This window comes from Cataglyphis hispanica, chromosome 7 (genome assembly GCF_021464435.1).
Source record: "Cataglyphis hispanica isolate Lineage 1 chromosome 7, ULB_Chis1_1.0, whole genome shotgun sequence".
NCBI classification, from domain to species: Eukaryota; Metazoa; Arthropoda; class Insecta; order Hymenoptera; family Formicidae; genus Cataglyphis; species Cataglyphis hispanica.
This window is the reverse complement of record NC_065960.1, coordinates 5,949,286-5,966,127: the sequence shown is the minus strand read 5'-3', so window position 1 is coordinate 5,966,127 and position 16,842 is coordinate 5,949,286. Positions and strand designations below refer to the sequence as shown.

General features: G+C 30.3%; 1 protein-coding gene across 3 annotated transcripts; it reads left to right on the top strand.

Annotated features, from left to right (window-relative positions):
• The first annotated feature begins 994 nt into the window (after window positions 1–994).
• LOC126850790 (protein mahjong) lies at window positions 995–11,577 on the top strand. 3 transcript variants are annotated; one of them, XM_050594106.1, is made up of 16 exons: window positions 995–1,133; window positions 2,218–2,485; window positions 2,773–4,134; window positions 4,322–4,531; window positions 4,889–5,055; window positions 5,190–5,430; window positions 5,506–5,628; window positions 5,784–6,083; window positions 6,203–6,400; window positions 6,584–6,825; window positions 6,898–7,143; window positions 7,265–7,454; window positions 8,053–8,346; window positions 9,266–9,677; window positions 9,783–10,022; window positions 10,807–11,577. In XM_050594106.1, the coding sequence occupies exons 2-16, from the start codon at window positions 2,225–2,227 to the stop codon at window positions 11,040–11,042; spliced, it is 4,722 nt and encodes a 1,573-aa protein (XP_050450063.1). In that variant the 5' UTR covers window positions 995–1,133; window positions 2,218–2,224; the 3' UTR covers window positions 11,043–11,577. The 3 variants fall into 3 exon arrangements, with proteins under 3 accessions (XP_050450063.1, XP_050450064.1, XP_050450062.1); XM_050594107.1 differs by lacking the exon at window positions 995–1,133 and adding an exon at window positions 1,268–1,364 and having other exon boundaries at window positions 10,822–11,577; XM_050594105.1 differs by lacking the exon at window positions 995–1,133 and adding an exon at window positions 1,272–1,364.
• Window positions 11,578–16,842: the final 5,265 nt, after the last annotated feature.

Genomic DNA, 16,842 nt, shown 5'->3' with positions numbered 1-16,842 from the left:
CAACAAACGTTGTAATTAGGCCAACAATCACCAACAAACGATTTATAAACAAAAAAATTATAAAAGTAAATGTTGACCGGCTAACTTTATGGAACTCTATTTTGGCGCTAAAAATGAGCGTCGAACGTCAACGTGAAAAGGCATTTTAAGAAAATAGACCAATTTAATACGATTGACCAATCAGAGGCCTAGTGCAACAACTGACCAATTAGCAATGTGAACTATATCGGATTCTATCCATTTAGCTTTGCATATTTGACTTTATGTATCCGGTTCCGGATTATTAGCTGATAGAAAATTAATTATTATAAAATAAAAATTATTATTTCTTAAACGTTAGAAACATTACAGACGTGTTTCCCAAATGATTTCACGTTGATTATAATAAAAAAAGAGTTTTTTAAAAATTATGTTTGCTAACTATACGCTCAATTAATTTTCATTTATTATAAACAAATTATTATTTCCTAAACTATGGGAATATATTTCTAAATTTGCCCAAATAATTCCCCAACAATTACAATAATAAAAAATAAAAATTACCAAATTTATCTGCTAAGTATACGGAGATTCATGATTTTAAGGGAAAAAAGAAGATAGGAGCGGAATATGTAATATGGCTGACGTCTACAAACGAAAGTGTTTTTTGTGAAAAATTCAAATCAATTAATCACTATATTTTACTATGAATTCAAGTTTTTTATTGGTAGAGAAAATGCAAAGCATCATTAATCGCTCTCAGAGAGATTAAACTTGCTACATTCGAAAACGCCATTAATTTATTTAAAAAAGCATGATCTTTAGAATATTATTATATTTGTTATATGAGTTTTTCGGGGATATTGATTATTGAATAAAAAATTACTAAAATCTCTATCAAGAATCTAAGAATTCCCTATTTGACAGCCAATCGATACGTCCGACAAATATTTTATCATATAAATGTGTATCAGCCTTTATACATATCATAAAAGATCTGTCTAGTCTGAATCCCAGATTCCAGATTCTACGGCTACATCCTACTGAATTCGTCGTCGTCCGTACATTACTAATTGCTATTACTCCGTGAGTTGGTGTGGTCGCAAAGAAAACGGAAAAACCGTATATACATTTTCAGTCTTGAAATTGCTTGGGTATGTGTTCGAGTCGAGTGGTAACATTCGTACAAATGTTGAAAAAGTTGTGAAATATGTTTTTTTTTGCAAATGTGAAATCACGTCGATCCTAACCTCCGCAAAAGACACGCGCCACAGATTCTTATCGTATAATTTGCGCGCACGCGGATCCTGGCGATGTAGCCGGCCGGTTTGACAGCTGTTTGACAGCTCGATACTCGTCGCGCGATTTTATCTATTTCTTTCGCGGTATATTTTACTTCCTTACTCTTAAGTGTCTCAATCATTTTTCTATCCATGTCAGGCTTTTTGTTTACTGTCGTCGCCACTTTGAGGTTAGATCGCTATTCGTGTGTATGATTGACAGCGACGACGTCAATCCTTTGTGTTCTTATGAGGCTTATTAATAAAATGTTTCTCTTCGACATGATTTTGACATGTTAAAAAGTCAAAGTTATTGACAAAGTACTTATGTTGTTTATTTTAAAGCGATAATTTGCTATCATATTTTAAGATGAAATATCGCGCATTATTTTTGTTAGAATTTACATATTGAAATTTTAAATCAAAAATTTTATTTTTTTTATTAGTAGAAATTTTATGCATGAAATTTTATGTATGAAATTTTATATTTTTATTATATTTTACACATTAGTAGAAACTTGTTGTGTGTTTTTTTTTAGAGAAATGTGTATGTATTATACAACAATTAATTTACACACATACACACATTTTTTTGAAAAAGATAAAGGTTTTTCCTTTGGATTAGTTATGTTTTCATCAGATTTTTAAATATTATTAAAGCTTTATTATACATAAAATTAATTTATATATTATATATACACATTAATTATATATATATTTATACATACATATATATATATATATATATATATATATATATATATATATATTATAGAATTTTCAATAAATTTTATTATATGATGAGATCTTATTGCAACACAAAAAACTTTTTAAAACAAAATTTAAAATATATAGAATTTAGTAAGACTTGTTATATGATGAGATCTCACTGCAACAAAAATTAAACAATAGTAGAAATTTAAATATAGTAGAATTTTAAATATGTTGATATTTACAGATAAATAATGGCAAATGCAGAATCACTTGCAGAAGTAACTGACGTTGTACAAATTCTTCGACAATGGGAAGAAGAACATAATTCACCAATGTATGACCCTATTCCTGTTCTTCAGAGATTAGCTGATATAATAGAACTTGAGACAGAGAATTATATGAAGATGGATCCAGATCCGTTTGATGAAAGGCATCCCTCGCGCACTGATCCGGAATGTAATTTTGGGCATATATTAAAAGTTTTATTCAGAAAGGATAACTTTATGACAAAGGTAATTGCCTTTTTATATGCGAACCAATATTTATGAGTATTTTTGAATTAATTATTTTGTCGAATCTTGTAATAACTTGTTTCATTTTTTAATGTAAAATAAAGTAAAAATTTATCTATCTAATTTATCATCAATAATTATGTACGTAATAAGAATAATCCTATTAATTATATATAACTTAGACACAAGATTAGTAATAATATTTTTATTGTCCACCATAAATATTTTAAAATTTTGAATTTTTTTTTTAATATCATATCAATGTTTTAATAACATTTTGTTTGCAGTTAATAAATGACTATTTGAGAGACACATACTGGTCTCGTGCAGGAATAACTGGAAGAGACGTCAGAAAGTTGAACATCGCCGCTTGCCGTTTGATGCTAGACATACTTCCAGGATTAGAAACATCAGCTGTATTTCAACCAGATATGGAGGGCCTTATACACAGATTATTCTCTTGGTCGGAGAAAAGTGTCGAACCGTTACAGAGCTACTCAACTGGTCTTTTGGCAGCTGCCATGGAAGTTCAAGATATTGCTACAGGATTTAGAGATCAGAACGCTAAGATGGTACCATTGATGCTGCAACGATTACATAAGTTACAGCAGAAAGCGCATGAAGATCGCCAGCAGAAAGCGCACGAAGATCATCAGAAGAATGCCAGACCGTTCGCTCATTTCGGACAAGATAAAAACAGCATTGTCGATCTCGACGATAAAGCCATCCCTGGGAAACACAAAGCGCGAGAAAAGTGGCGAAAAAACGGAATTGCAAAGAAGCAGGAGCTTTCTTCCGACGAGGATGACTCCACGCACGATGATATGCCAGCCATCAAAAAGAAAAGGAGCAATTCAGGTTGCGAAACGCCTGTGAAAAATAGTGATTTATATCCCGAAATCATGTCCCCGCCTCTGTATGTTCCAAAAACTACGAACAATTCCATTAATTCAGGGGTGACACCATCCAAACAGAGCAGTTTGCAATTCACGAGGATTGCAAACGTACCGGCATCCGTCAGATGCAATTTACAAAAGTTATGTAATTCGTCTCAGAATTCCAGCACGTTGCTGGAGGGGAACTCGAATTCATCATGGGCCGAAATGGAATCGTATGTCATTGGTAATGTTCAAATGCATCCTCCTACTTTAGCTACTCGACAGATGTTAATCCTACGTTACTTGACACCTATGGGAGAATATCAGGAATTCCTAGGTCATGTATTTGAACATAGCGCTCTGGATTTGATACTGAAATATATTAATGTACGAGAGACCAAAGATAGCAGGCTTGCTTTCGAAGCCCTTAAATATCTCGCGTCCCTGCTGTGTCATAAGAAGTTTTCGATTGAGTTTCTCAACGTTGGCGGCTTACAACGGCTGTTAGACGTGCCGAGACCGAGCGTTGCAGCAACAGGTGTGTCTATATGTCTGTATTATCTTGCGTACTGCGAAGACGCTATGGAACGAGTGTGTTTATTGCCAAAACACATAATATCCGATCTTGTAACTTATGCATTGTGGTTACTGGAACGCAGTCACGACTCCGGACGATGTCATGCGACTATGTTCTTTGGTTTTTCTTTTCCATTCAAAGTCATATTGGAAGAATTTGATGCACAGGATGGCTTGAGAAAATTATTTAATGTGGTAAGAAAAATATATAATTATCAATCAATGTTTACATATTGTAAAATGAACTCTGTATTATTTTCCTCTGTCCACTTGTTTTATTTAAAAGAAAAATGTTAAATTTTATTGTAAAAAATATATAAAAATAGATCTAAAAATATTGTTCTCTGTGTGACAAAAGATAAAATATATTTAAATTTTGCAGATATCTACATTACCAATCTTAAACGTTGAAGAAGAATCAACTATAAATGACGATGAAGAATGTGCATCGAGGCAAATTGTGCGACATGTCGCTGTTGCTTTGAAAAGATACATGGAAGCACATTTGCATATGAAAGCAGAACAATTACAACGGGCAGAAAATGTTAGAGCTGAACGCGATACATGGCAGCCTTCATTACCACCTTATAAGGTAAAATATTTTATGTAATTATGCATTTTTTAAATTTAAATTACACAATAATTAATCACATTAATTATTATATCTTTCCAATATATTTACTCTTTACTTTTTGACATGTTTGGACATTCTGTATAAAAATCTATGTGTATGTCAAGTATTTATAAGTACAATGTCTGTATAATATATTGAGTCCAACATCAAATTTTTCATTATTGTATATCAGTTTGTCTGAAACTTGATTCACATAAACTTTTGTTTTTTAATAACATTTTGATAAACAACGAATGTTTAAACAATAAACATATGAAAGTCATTTGCGAATATTGAATATTGAATATGTACTTATTCTTAAAATATCTATCCTAGGCTTGCAAACTTAGTAGCGAAGAAGTTCAAGCAAAGGTAGAACTACTTCAAGAATTAATGTCAGTCAGAGCAGTGTGGCCGCCGGTGGAAGAACTTCATCGTTTGGGTGGTATCACATTGCTCTTGCAAATCATAGCGTTTGCTCGTGAGTGGAATTACAGCGGACGGTAAGATGTATACAACACATGTACATGAAAAAAAAAATTTGTCAAATTATTTTTTTAATTTACAGAATCTTTTATGTCGTAAACAGTGTATATAATTATTTTTTTAGGATTTCTAAATAATTGATTTTTTTTAGGGTACATGCCACATCCAGTGCAGAGACAGTTCGATCATGTTTGGATGTAATCGCAATTTGTTCTGTTGTGCCTAAAGTTATGTTGCTGCTATGCGAAAGAGTTGATATGCCAGATATGTCAATGACAATGGCAATTAATCTCTTGCTAGCTGCAGCTGAATGTGAAATTATTGCAGATGCTGATGTACAGAGAGCAGCACTTAGAGCTGTAATTAATTGTGTATGTGCTCCCATAAACAGAGTATGTTTTTTCTTTTTCATTTTTCTTTTATATTTTTTTTAGGCTTTTATGCTAATATTTGCTAATTATTTCAAGGTTGGAGGAAATGTAGCCAGATATTCCATAACTGGATCTGCTAAGAAAAAGGCAAACATGCACAACAGTGAAGAATTAATACAGAAAGTATGGGAAAGCGTTAGGTCAAACAACGGAATAATGGTATATATAATATGTGTGTGTGTGTGTGTGTGTGCGCGCGCGCGCGCGCGTGGTGTGTGCGTGTGCGTGTGCGTATGTGTGTGTGTATATTTGATAATTATGTGTTTTATTATTATTTCAATTGCATAATTTGTATAAAATGTTTTTTGCGAAAGGTATTATTGCAATTAATGATGGTGAAAACGCCTATCACTGATGCTGACAGCATACGAGCATTAGCGTGTCGTGCGTTAGCTGGATTAGCACGTAGTGAGAAAGTTAGGCAGATTATTAGCAAGCTACCAATGTTCACAAATGGTCAAATTCAATCACTTATGAAAGATCCTATTTTGCAAGAGAAACGACAAGAACATGTCACTTTTCAAAAATATGCTCTTGAATTAATGGAAAGAGTTTCTGGTAAAGCAAAACCAACAGGCGCAGAATATGAAATTTCCTTAGTTAGTTTACACAGGGTAAGCTACTTTTAATTTACTAAGAAATTTTGTCTTTTTTTTTTTTTATGAATTCTGTGATAATTTGAGAGAGGAAAAAAGTTAAAAATTTTATATATATATATATATTTTTTTTATAGGCGAATGTTGTAGCACAAACAAGGATACAATATAATGAACAACAACTTAATCAGTTAATATATCAGCATCTCGTTTCGAAAGGTTTGATTGAAACGGCTAACACATTGCATAGAGAAGCAAATTTGGAATCATCTACAATTTTGAGATCTACAATAACATATCAACCGTTTACATACCGAAATCCTACAAATGTAACTGTGAGTAGTTCAATTTTTTGAAATTGTTAAGATATGTTTTCACAATTCTAAATATGAATTACATAAAGTTAATAAATATTTTCATTATGTACATTTTTTTTTAAATTATAACTAATTTTTTTATGTAAAATAACTATATATATTACACATATATATCATAATACAATTTTTTTTGTCTTTTAGCCAAGAAATAGTTTTTCTCCTGGTGCCCCTGTCAACTTGTACAACACAAGCAGATGTACACAAAGAGAACCCAGAAATAATGCCACTCCCACATCATCGTCTCGATTTATATCTCATACAGGAGCATGCACTGGTTCACCATCTGTAAATAATAATATCCGATTAAAACTTACAGACTGCCTAAATCAAAATGTTATTTCGAACAATGTGAATCAACCTATTAAACTACAAATTAATCAGAAGTAAGCTCCATATATTTTTTCAATATATATTTCTAATTTTCTTTCTAATATTGGTTTAACATTATGTTGTAGGAAATCATTGTCATCCGATAGACAACCTCTAGTCATCCCAACGAGTTATCAATCTATGACTCAACCAATCAGTTGTAGATCTTTACAAAAACAGATTTCCAGAGATCCTGGAGGTGGTGGAGGACCTGGTGTAGCTACTTCCAGTGTATCTGTTACTCTTGATTCTATTATTACAGAATATTTAACCAATCAACATGCTCTTTGTAAAAATCCTATGGTAACATGTCCACAATTTAATCTTTTTGAGTAAGTAATAATATATATTTTTAATTTTTTGATATAAAGAAAGCCATGTATTTATATAATATACAATGTGATTATTTTGGATTGCTAGGATTAGATAATCAATATATTTTAATTATTGTAGGCCACATAAGTGCCCAGACCCATGTACAAAAAATTCTTCACCTACAAACGTAACAGTGAGATTAGCAAGGCGAGCATTAGGAATGGATAGTAGAACATTAGATAGAAGATACATTTACAGCCGTTTTTGTCCTGTAAAAACTTTTCGGCCTACTGACGTAGGAGGAATATTTACTTGTTGTACTTTCTCGGTAAATTTTAACTTGTTATTCTAAATCAGTGCAAAGATTTGGTTGCAACTTTGGGCTCGATTTCATCATTGATGCATCTGGAACAGACGCAAATGCAATGGAATCATACTTTTCTAGTAACGCCACAGAGGTCCTTGTTAACATTTTTTTTTTATTTTCAAGTATTTTATATTTTATTAATAATCAAAACTTGCTTAGTAGCAAGTCAAAAGCTTTGAATTAAATATACAAGAATTTGTTAATTATTGCAGAGTACATAAGAATAAAAAGAAATATAACTTTAATTATTAATAAAATGTAAACTATTTAAGAGAAAAATCTTTAAAGAGAGCTTTTACGGCATTAGTAGGGAAACACGATTCTAATGCTTGTGATCGTTTTTAGGTCTGAATCGTTGTTAAGATACTAGCGGCAAAGAAAAGTCGTTAATCACGATATCGAGGCTTAAAGTTGCCTCAAATCGGAGCCGAAAGTGGCTAAACTAAATTGTAGCTCTGTATCTAAATCAAATCAAATTTTAAACAAAATCAATTTTGTTTAAAATTTCTCAAATATTACTACTTTATATATCTTTTTTTAATTGTATCTTTGAATGCAGCCTTGTACACAATATCTCATTTTGGGCACCCATGCTGGAGACATCAAAATGTTCAATATTCATACAGGCATGGAGGAGGCAACTTATCAATGTCACGAATCATATGTATATCACATGGAATGTAATCAACGTGGTAATCTTTTATTAACATCAACTGCTTGGAGAAGTCCTATGTCAGCACTCTGGGATATAGGAGCGTTTTTCGAAATGAAATTACCTTTAGAGAATGAAGATTATGTTGAGTTCGGAAAGTTGCAAGATAGAATAATTGGCACACAAGGAGAAAGCGCGACGGTAAATATTAAATCTGCTAATTATATATATACACATGGTGTCCCAGAATAATGGCGACAAAACTCGTGTGTAGATAGAGTGGACTAAACTGAGTCGAAAAGTTTTTTATCATTTTTTTGTACAACGCTTAATAAGAGAATTATTATTGAGTAAAGTCTGGCTAATCATCGCTGATTTTTAGCCGGGCGCACATCAATGAGCCGTCGTAAATCTGAGCGCTCACGCACACTACCAGGCACGCGGCTCACCGATATATATATATATATATATATATATATATATATATATATATATATATGTATATATAGATAGATAGATAGATAGATAGATAGATAGATAGATAGATAGATAGATAGATAGATAGATAGATAGATAAATAGATAGATAGATAGATAGATAAATAGATAGATAGATAGATAGATAGATAGTGTACTGTAAAGACCGGATCAACGTTTAAAGGTAAATTTTTAAGATTATTTTCTGATGATTTTTTCGCAAATTGTCGAGAGGGGTCATTTTTTGCAAGTTTTCAATTTTTTTGTATTATATATCTTTTAATTAATTTAACAATTAAACCTTAAATTAAAATTTTTTTCTCTATTAAAGTAAACTCTATCTGAAATTAACTAAATAATGTAATTTTAATTCTCTATAAAGTTTAGTTTGCAAAAAGCCCTTCTTTTTTATAACACGGTTATTATTGATACCTCGATATTTTTGCTAAAAAAAAATATTTTAAAATGATCTCAAGAATCTATCCTTAGGCGTTAATCCGGTCTTTACAGTACATCTTGTATATTATTAACATTTAACTGCTTATTAATTGCCTTGTATATTGCATTTTATATCAAACTTTACAGTTATATTATATCTTGAACAAAAATCTTAAGATTCCATTTCACATGTCTTTCTATTATAGATATATGATATAGGAACTGGAAAATTATTAACAACTTTGACGCCATCAATTTCAAATCAATACACTAAGAATCGTGCAACTTTTAGTATGAATGATGAATTGGTTCTTAGTGATGGCATATTGTGGGACGTTAATTCGGGCAAGGAAATTCATAAATTCGATAAATTGAATCAAACTTTAAACGGAGTTTTTCACCCAAATGGAACCGAAGTTGTGTCTAATACTGAAGTATGGGATTTGAGAACATTTCATTTACTTAAGACAATTTCTACTCTTGATGAAATGGAAGTGATTTTTTCACCGGTCAACAATATTATATATGCAGTTGCGTTAGATGTACAAGAGGCTGAAAGCGATTCTCACTATGTGACTTCTTTTAAGACTCTAGATGCTTTAGATTATAGCAATATTGGTAAGAGAAAAAAAAAGTTTATATTATTACAATTTATAAATGATAAAATTCTATTTTATTCATTCTATAAATAATTTATTCTCTTTGTGTAAATACAATTTATAGCAACTTGCGATGTAAAAAGAGGAATTTATGGCCTTGCATGTAACAAATATGACACTCAAATTGCCATAGTGGAAAATATAGGAGATTTCTCGAGCATACAGGAATCATGCGTTAGATTATATGATGTTGGAAGACGAAGAGACGATGAAGATGAAGCTGATGAGGATGATGAAGAGGAGGATCTTGATGCTAGTGATGATGATGGTTCTAATTCTGCATCTGATGATAATAATGCAGATGGTAAAATTTGATATTACATTATTTATTATGATTTGTATTATAGTGTTTTATAAACTTGTCACATTATCATCAAATTTTTAAACTAAACTATACAGGTAAATCAGGAGGAGAGTTAAAAAAAAATTTATATAAACATGGCCAAAAATGTTTTAGATAAAAATTATTTGATTCAAAAGAGAAAAAAAGATGTGGATATTAGTATGACCTTGCATGTAGGTGCCAAGGTTATATAAAAGTCAAATTAATTTTTTTAAATGGAACCATTCTAATTTTCTTATATAAATTGATTCCTCGCAACATTCGACGTAAAAAATTATAAAGGCAGGATGGCCACAAATTGAATAGTTTACGAGATATTTTATACTTTAATTTGTCATAATTTTATATAAACTATGAAATATTTCGTAAAATATTCATTTTTCAACATACTTTATCTTATTTTAATACTTTTACACAAAATAATGAGAGAAATTGATTTACATGAAAAAATTTAGGTAGTTTTATTTTAAAAAATTAGTTTGACCTTCACATGACCTTAAAAAATGATATTAAGTTAGAGTTAAAATTTAAGATTATCAACTTTTTCTCCCTCAAAATCCTAAAAATTTTGAAACATATTTTATATATGTATTCATATGAAACATATTATTTTAGCGTACATACGACTTATACGACTTATACGAAGTTTCGGAGAAAACATCTTTTTTGCAACTATTTAAATGTCCCATCCTGTATATAATATTTAAACTTGAGACCAGAATTTATTCAGATATTTTTAAAACAGATGGTGATAATGCAGATGCTGGTGCAGAAGACAATGGCGATGATAACGATCAGAATGACAGGGAAAATAATGATGATGATGGCGATGATGAAGATGGCGGAGATGGAGATGATTCTGGCGACGATAGTGCAGATTACGATCCTAGTGTCGACATTCACGATCTCTCCGATGATTTTTCTTTATCCGATGATGGACTAATGGATGGTTTCGAGATATTTTTTCGAGAATATCATTAATAATCCCTTGTGTATACACACACATGTACACATGCAATACATACACAAAATAAGTATTATAAACAAAATTTCATTACAATATATCTCTCACACATACACGCACACACACACACAACATATACATTATTTGCACTCTTTAAATGTATAAATATTTTCAATTGATTTAATATTGTAATTTGAATACTTCTGTTCGTTTTACACGAGAATATAAATATGTGTCTGTACTTTTAAAATTACAGATGTGATTGATTGTAAATGATTATTGCCAGCTTTTTCTTTGATTATTGAATAAAAACCTGTTATATATTCTTTTCAATCAAATCTTAAATATCTGTCTGTGATCAAAATATTAACTGATATGATATATACATGAATGTTGTCTATCATGTGTTTGAAGCAATGTGAACCGAGGTAAAAGATAAAATACTTGAGAAGAATGAGAGTTTAAGATAACACGCAGCAAATTTACTCTTCAATTTTGCCACGAGTTTTGGAGACAAGAATAAAAAATATTGTAGAGAGCTTTGAGATAATATATTTATTTCTTATTAATATGGAGTTTTTCATCAACAATAACAGTGTAGCAGTAGGCGTAACAAGAGAGACGAGGTAGGTAGGTTACGAGGAACCTATCCTAATGTCGTACGCCAACAAGTCACCGCGATCCTCGTTTTTTTTCTTTCCTTTTATTTACGATCTTTTTTTATACGCTCTACAATGATAAATTTTTGAGCGTTATGCGCAGAATATTCTACTTTCGAGCCCCATGTGAGAGAAACGAAATGAGAAACACAATGTATCTCATTATTCACTCACAGGCTATCCATGAGTTGGTGCGGTCAAGCGTGACTGATTAAACTGTCGCTTTGCAAGTATGTATGCAGTGTGAAAAACAATGAGATATACTCCACGGTAATCCATTTGCAATTATACAAATGGAGAAGCGAATGCTCTAAGTTAATTTCTTACATTTAATTATTCCATAAAATTCTAATGCGTTATATTATATGTTATAGCCGATGCCTGCTTACAAAGTGACAAATAAAGAAAGAATGTCGTATGCCTTAATAAAAACCGAGATATTTTTAATATCGACGATGGTATCTCCATCTCACTGTAAGATTTTTAAAATTTCGTTTTGTAATTCTATGATTAATATACAGAATGAGGCAAATAAAACATTGCAAGCCAATAATTCTAAAAATATTTATCGAATCAAAAAGTTGTTGAAAAAATTCATATATTCGAGGGATCTTTTTAAATTTGTAAACCGTAATTGTAAATTTGTAAACAGGTTGAAGCTGCTCTCGTTCCCCTTGAAAGGAAGCGGGGGATAACTTTATAATTTCAAATAGAACTTTCTTTGAAATGTTATGTATTTTACAGGAAAAAAACAAGTAAATTTTATCTGAAACGTTTGTTTGAAAGAAGCTTCTATGAAAAGTTATAGGAATTTCAACTTTAAAGTAGAGTGCATTCAAACTAATGATAAAATCATTAATAATTAAATGAAAGACCATAGTTTCTCTGTTTTTTAACTTTGTTAAATGTTCGAACTGTTGTCTCATTGTCATCTAAATACTTATTAATTTTTCTCTACGAAGCTTACTCTAGCATGATCTCAGAACTGTTTAAATTAGAAATGATGAGTAAAGCTCTCGGCATACAGTACGACTTTTTATACTGGTTTTGTCAATTAATTTGTTGCGTGCTGTTTAGCGAAGTGTTCTACGTGTTCCAATCATAAAAATGCTACTAGTTTCACACGTGCAGATTGTCTTACGTGTTGGATTAATATTTTAGTTATAAGGTTTCTAGAGATTTCAGCAAAATTTTTCAAAATTTTAAAAATTCAAAACAAAATCCGTCAATAAATGAAAATGAAATTACATTCATTCATAAAAAAATTCTGACATTCATTCATATATATATAAATATAAGTTTCATTAGATTAAAATATCTGTCATTTTTAATAAATTATATGTAAACCATGTAGTGAAAATGGCATCAAACCTATTACCAAAAACTAGCATGTTAGCACGCACAACTACACGCTGCACATAATATTTCAAGTTGCATAGCCAGTATAACTAGTAGCAAAATGTCTCGCATCTCTGCGATTTAGTACGAAAAATCGTACCGTGTGTCATAGGCTTGACAAAATTTTGCAGAGAGAATCAATAAATATTTAGATGAAAATGGAGAACAGTCAAACATTTAATAAAATAAAAAATAAAAAAGACTATGGCTTTTTATTAAATTTATGATTTTATCATTACTTTGAATGCATTCTATTTTAAAATTTAAATGTTTATTAGAAATATTTCTCAAATATTTATCTACCAGATAAAATTTATTTTGTTTTTGACGTAGAATCCAAATGTAACCTTTTCTGAAGGAATTCCGTTTGAAATTATGAAGTTACTTCCGGGCCTCCTTGAAAGAGGAGTGGAGGTAACTTTATATTCACGTAATTAGAAAGGCCCCTCAAATACATGAAACTTTCTCATCAACAACTTTTTGATTCGACAAATATTTTCAAAGTCATTGACTTGTAACGTTTAATTTGCCTCATCCAGTATATCAAAATATTTATAGAAAAAAAATTGTTTTAATTAATTTTATAATAATTTTCAAATTAATTAACAAGAAAAAATACACTTAAAAAAATATAATTCTCTTTAAAATTATTCTCTTTAAATTGAAGATTGCATTAAGAAAATAATTGAAAAAAAAAAAAAAATATATATATATATATAATTAAAGCTCAGTTTCATCAATGTTATTCTGCAAGTCTTAAAACTTTTGGCTTTTAGCAATAATCAATATTATTTGACTTCCGGCTTTAGATTATAAGTTAATCAATGATTAAATTATAGCCTAAATTCAAAAGACAAATAATATTGATTACTGCCAAAAGCCAAAAGTTTTCTCATTTAAAGCCTAAATAATATTGATGCAACCGAGCCTTAATATTACATACGAAGAAATATAATGAAGAGTTATTCACGGATATAGAAATAATCTTTACGAAAAAAATATATAAATTGATACATTTTTGTCGAAAAATATTTCATAACAATACAGAGGCACTTGCATATTAATTCATTACTTAGCAGGATTAATAACCTGTTCGTTAGACAATATCAAATAGTGGTATTATTTAGCAGCATTTCAAAATCAACGCAACAACAGTTCAAATTATGGCAGTGCTTTGTAGAATAATTTTATTGCCGATTAGTGAATGAATTAATATGATGCCGTTAATCAATGAGATAATGGGGCGCAAATTTGTGATTTAATAATTCAACCTGTCATTAACGCATTCCTCGAAATAATGAATTATCGTTTTTGCTAATTGGTGTATCCGTTTGTTTCTTATTTTCGCACGAATTTTTTGAAGTTTCTTTTTTTTGTCATCTTCTCTATTATGTCTATATTCTTTCGATGATACTAATTCGCAATTGTTTTTGCACTTTTAATACATTCGAATTGTACTTATATTCTCCCTCGCATCGTTGTCAAAAAACAATGCGTCGAGAATCGTGGATGGAAAGAGAAGAGCGAGTGCACTTGGAAACTCAAGAATTCCGCAGAAAAAAATACATATAATTTGTAAAAAAATAGGGAATTTTGCTTATATATAGGCCGACAATTCCAGATATATATTTATAATAATACACACATTATAAGATGCGTACATTGCAGTGAAATAATGGTAAGCGTCTCTCTTAAGAGGTAAAAAATTCATAAAATATTTCACATACAAATTATTGAAAAAAAAATGTATGCTTCCTGAAAAAAGAAATATATATATATATATATATAGGGTGTCCTAGACCACTCGTACACCTGTTTTCTTTCAAAAACTAAGCATTTTAGAGAAAAACGTTTTGAACAAAAATTGTACTGTTTTAAGGGGAACATAAGATGGTGTTATTGGTTTGACCTTGTATATACAGGGTGTATTAGAGCGCTCGTATTAAATTTTTTAGGAAAACTACGCATTTTCGAGAAAACTGTTTCATACAAAAGTTGTAGAGTTTCAAATAACGCGTTACAAAACAGTGTTAGTATGACTTTGAATAATATTGTTAAGGTCAAGATCACTTTAAAATTTTTAAATGGGAGTCCTCATTTTTATTGCATATTCATGTAGCTTACCTCAAAAATTTTTTAAAACATTATAATAAAAAACTTTTTCATTAGGTGTTTTTCGAGTTATTTTATATCTTAATTTGATACATTTTGATATAAAATATTTCGTAAAAGTTTTAGTTTTTCTAGTTTTCGGTAATCCTATCATAATTCTTTTATGTACAGAATAATGAGACAAATCAGTTAGTACAAAAAAAAATAGTTTTTAAGAAAAAGTACGTAATTATTTACGATGTATTTTTTAAATAATTATTTATGTTTCTTTTTATATCAATTAATTCATCTCATTATGCTATAAATAAAAATATTACGGTAAGATTATTAAAAAATAAATATTTTACGAGATATTTTATATCAAAATTAATTAGTTTGAGATATAAAATAACTCGAAAAATACTTAATAAAGCAATTTTAGTATGACCTTAAAGAGTATTGTTAAGGTCATGTAAAAATCACCTTAAAATTTTTTAATGAAAACTCCAATTTTTTATTGCATATCCATGTAGCTTACCTCAAAACATTGTAATAAAAAAATACTTTATTACAATGTTTTGAGGTAAGCTACATGGATATGCAATAAAAAATTGGAGTTTTCATTAAAAAATTTTAAGGTGATTTTTACATGACCTTAACAATACTCTTTAAGGTCATACTAAAATTGCTTCGTAACGCGTTACTTGAAACTCTACAACTTCTGAAATAGTTTTCTCGAAAATACGTAGTTTTCCTAAACAATGCCTGATACGAGCGCTCTGATACATCCTGCATATATATATATATATATATATATATATAATGAAAATAATTCTTCAAATTCTGTACATTAATTTTTTTCAACGAATAATCTAGGAAACAAGTTGAAACCATTCTAAATCATTAAACTACTGCAAATCTGAAATTTGTGTGTGTGTGTGTGTTGTGTATGCATGTGTGTTGTGCTTCTCAGTTGTGTTCAATCTACTATCATATAGTATATATATGTATAATTGCATCTATTGAGACCGTTTCGGAAATTTCGTGTGTTAGAAGTAATGAGAACTTTCTTACAAACGAAACAGCAGTGCAGTTTGCTCTTATCTTTCCGTGCATAACATGTAACTTAATCCAGGCTCTTGTTGGCGCACAAAGAAGTGGGGGCTCGACCTTTAATTCAGTGCAATAGTGTTCCTTCAGGTATCTAGTAGAGGACATATATGTACAAAGGAATCCTTGGAGGATGCCAGACTTTCCCGAGACGTTTACGGAAACAGAACACGCAATGAAACAGAGAGAGAGAGAGAGAGAGAAAAGAGAGAGAAAGAGAGAGAAAAAGAGAAAGAGAGAGAGAGAGAGAGAGAGAGAGAGAGAGAGAGCTCTACTGAACCAAATTGCCGGCAGAACCCACATATTACAAAGAATTACAGCTTATAAATTAATTTCAATAAGTCTATCTTTTTGATTTCCTTAGGCGCGGGTGACTCTAGACTGGCCCCCTATGTTTGTATTTTGATCACTTCCTGAATTAATTGCAGTAAACACAGATTAAATGCTATAGGAAGTCTGCTTGGAAAAAAAAAATTCTTACTTTTCAAAGCACTTAAAGTACCAATATAATTTAAAGTATTAGTACTATCAATACTCTCAGTATTATCATACTTTGTAT

What these genes read in the sequence shown, in the direction of transcription:
- LOC126850790 (XM_050594106.1), top strand. Translation starts at nt 2,225, where the DNA reads ATGGCAAATGCAGAATCACTTGCAGAAGTAACTGACGTTGTACAAATT. An exon ending in TGAGAAAATTATTTAATGTG is followed by an intron (nt 4,135 to 4,321) that starts GTAAGAAAAATA and finishes TAAATTTTGCAG; the next exon opens with ATATCTACATTACCAATCTT. An exon ending in TATGTGCTCCCATAAACAGA is followed by an intron (nt 5,431 to 5,505) that starts GTATGTTTTTTC and finishes AATTATTTCAAG; the next exon opens with GTTGGAGGAAATGTAGCCAG.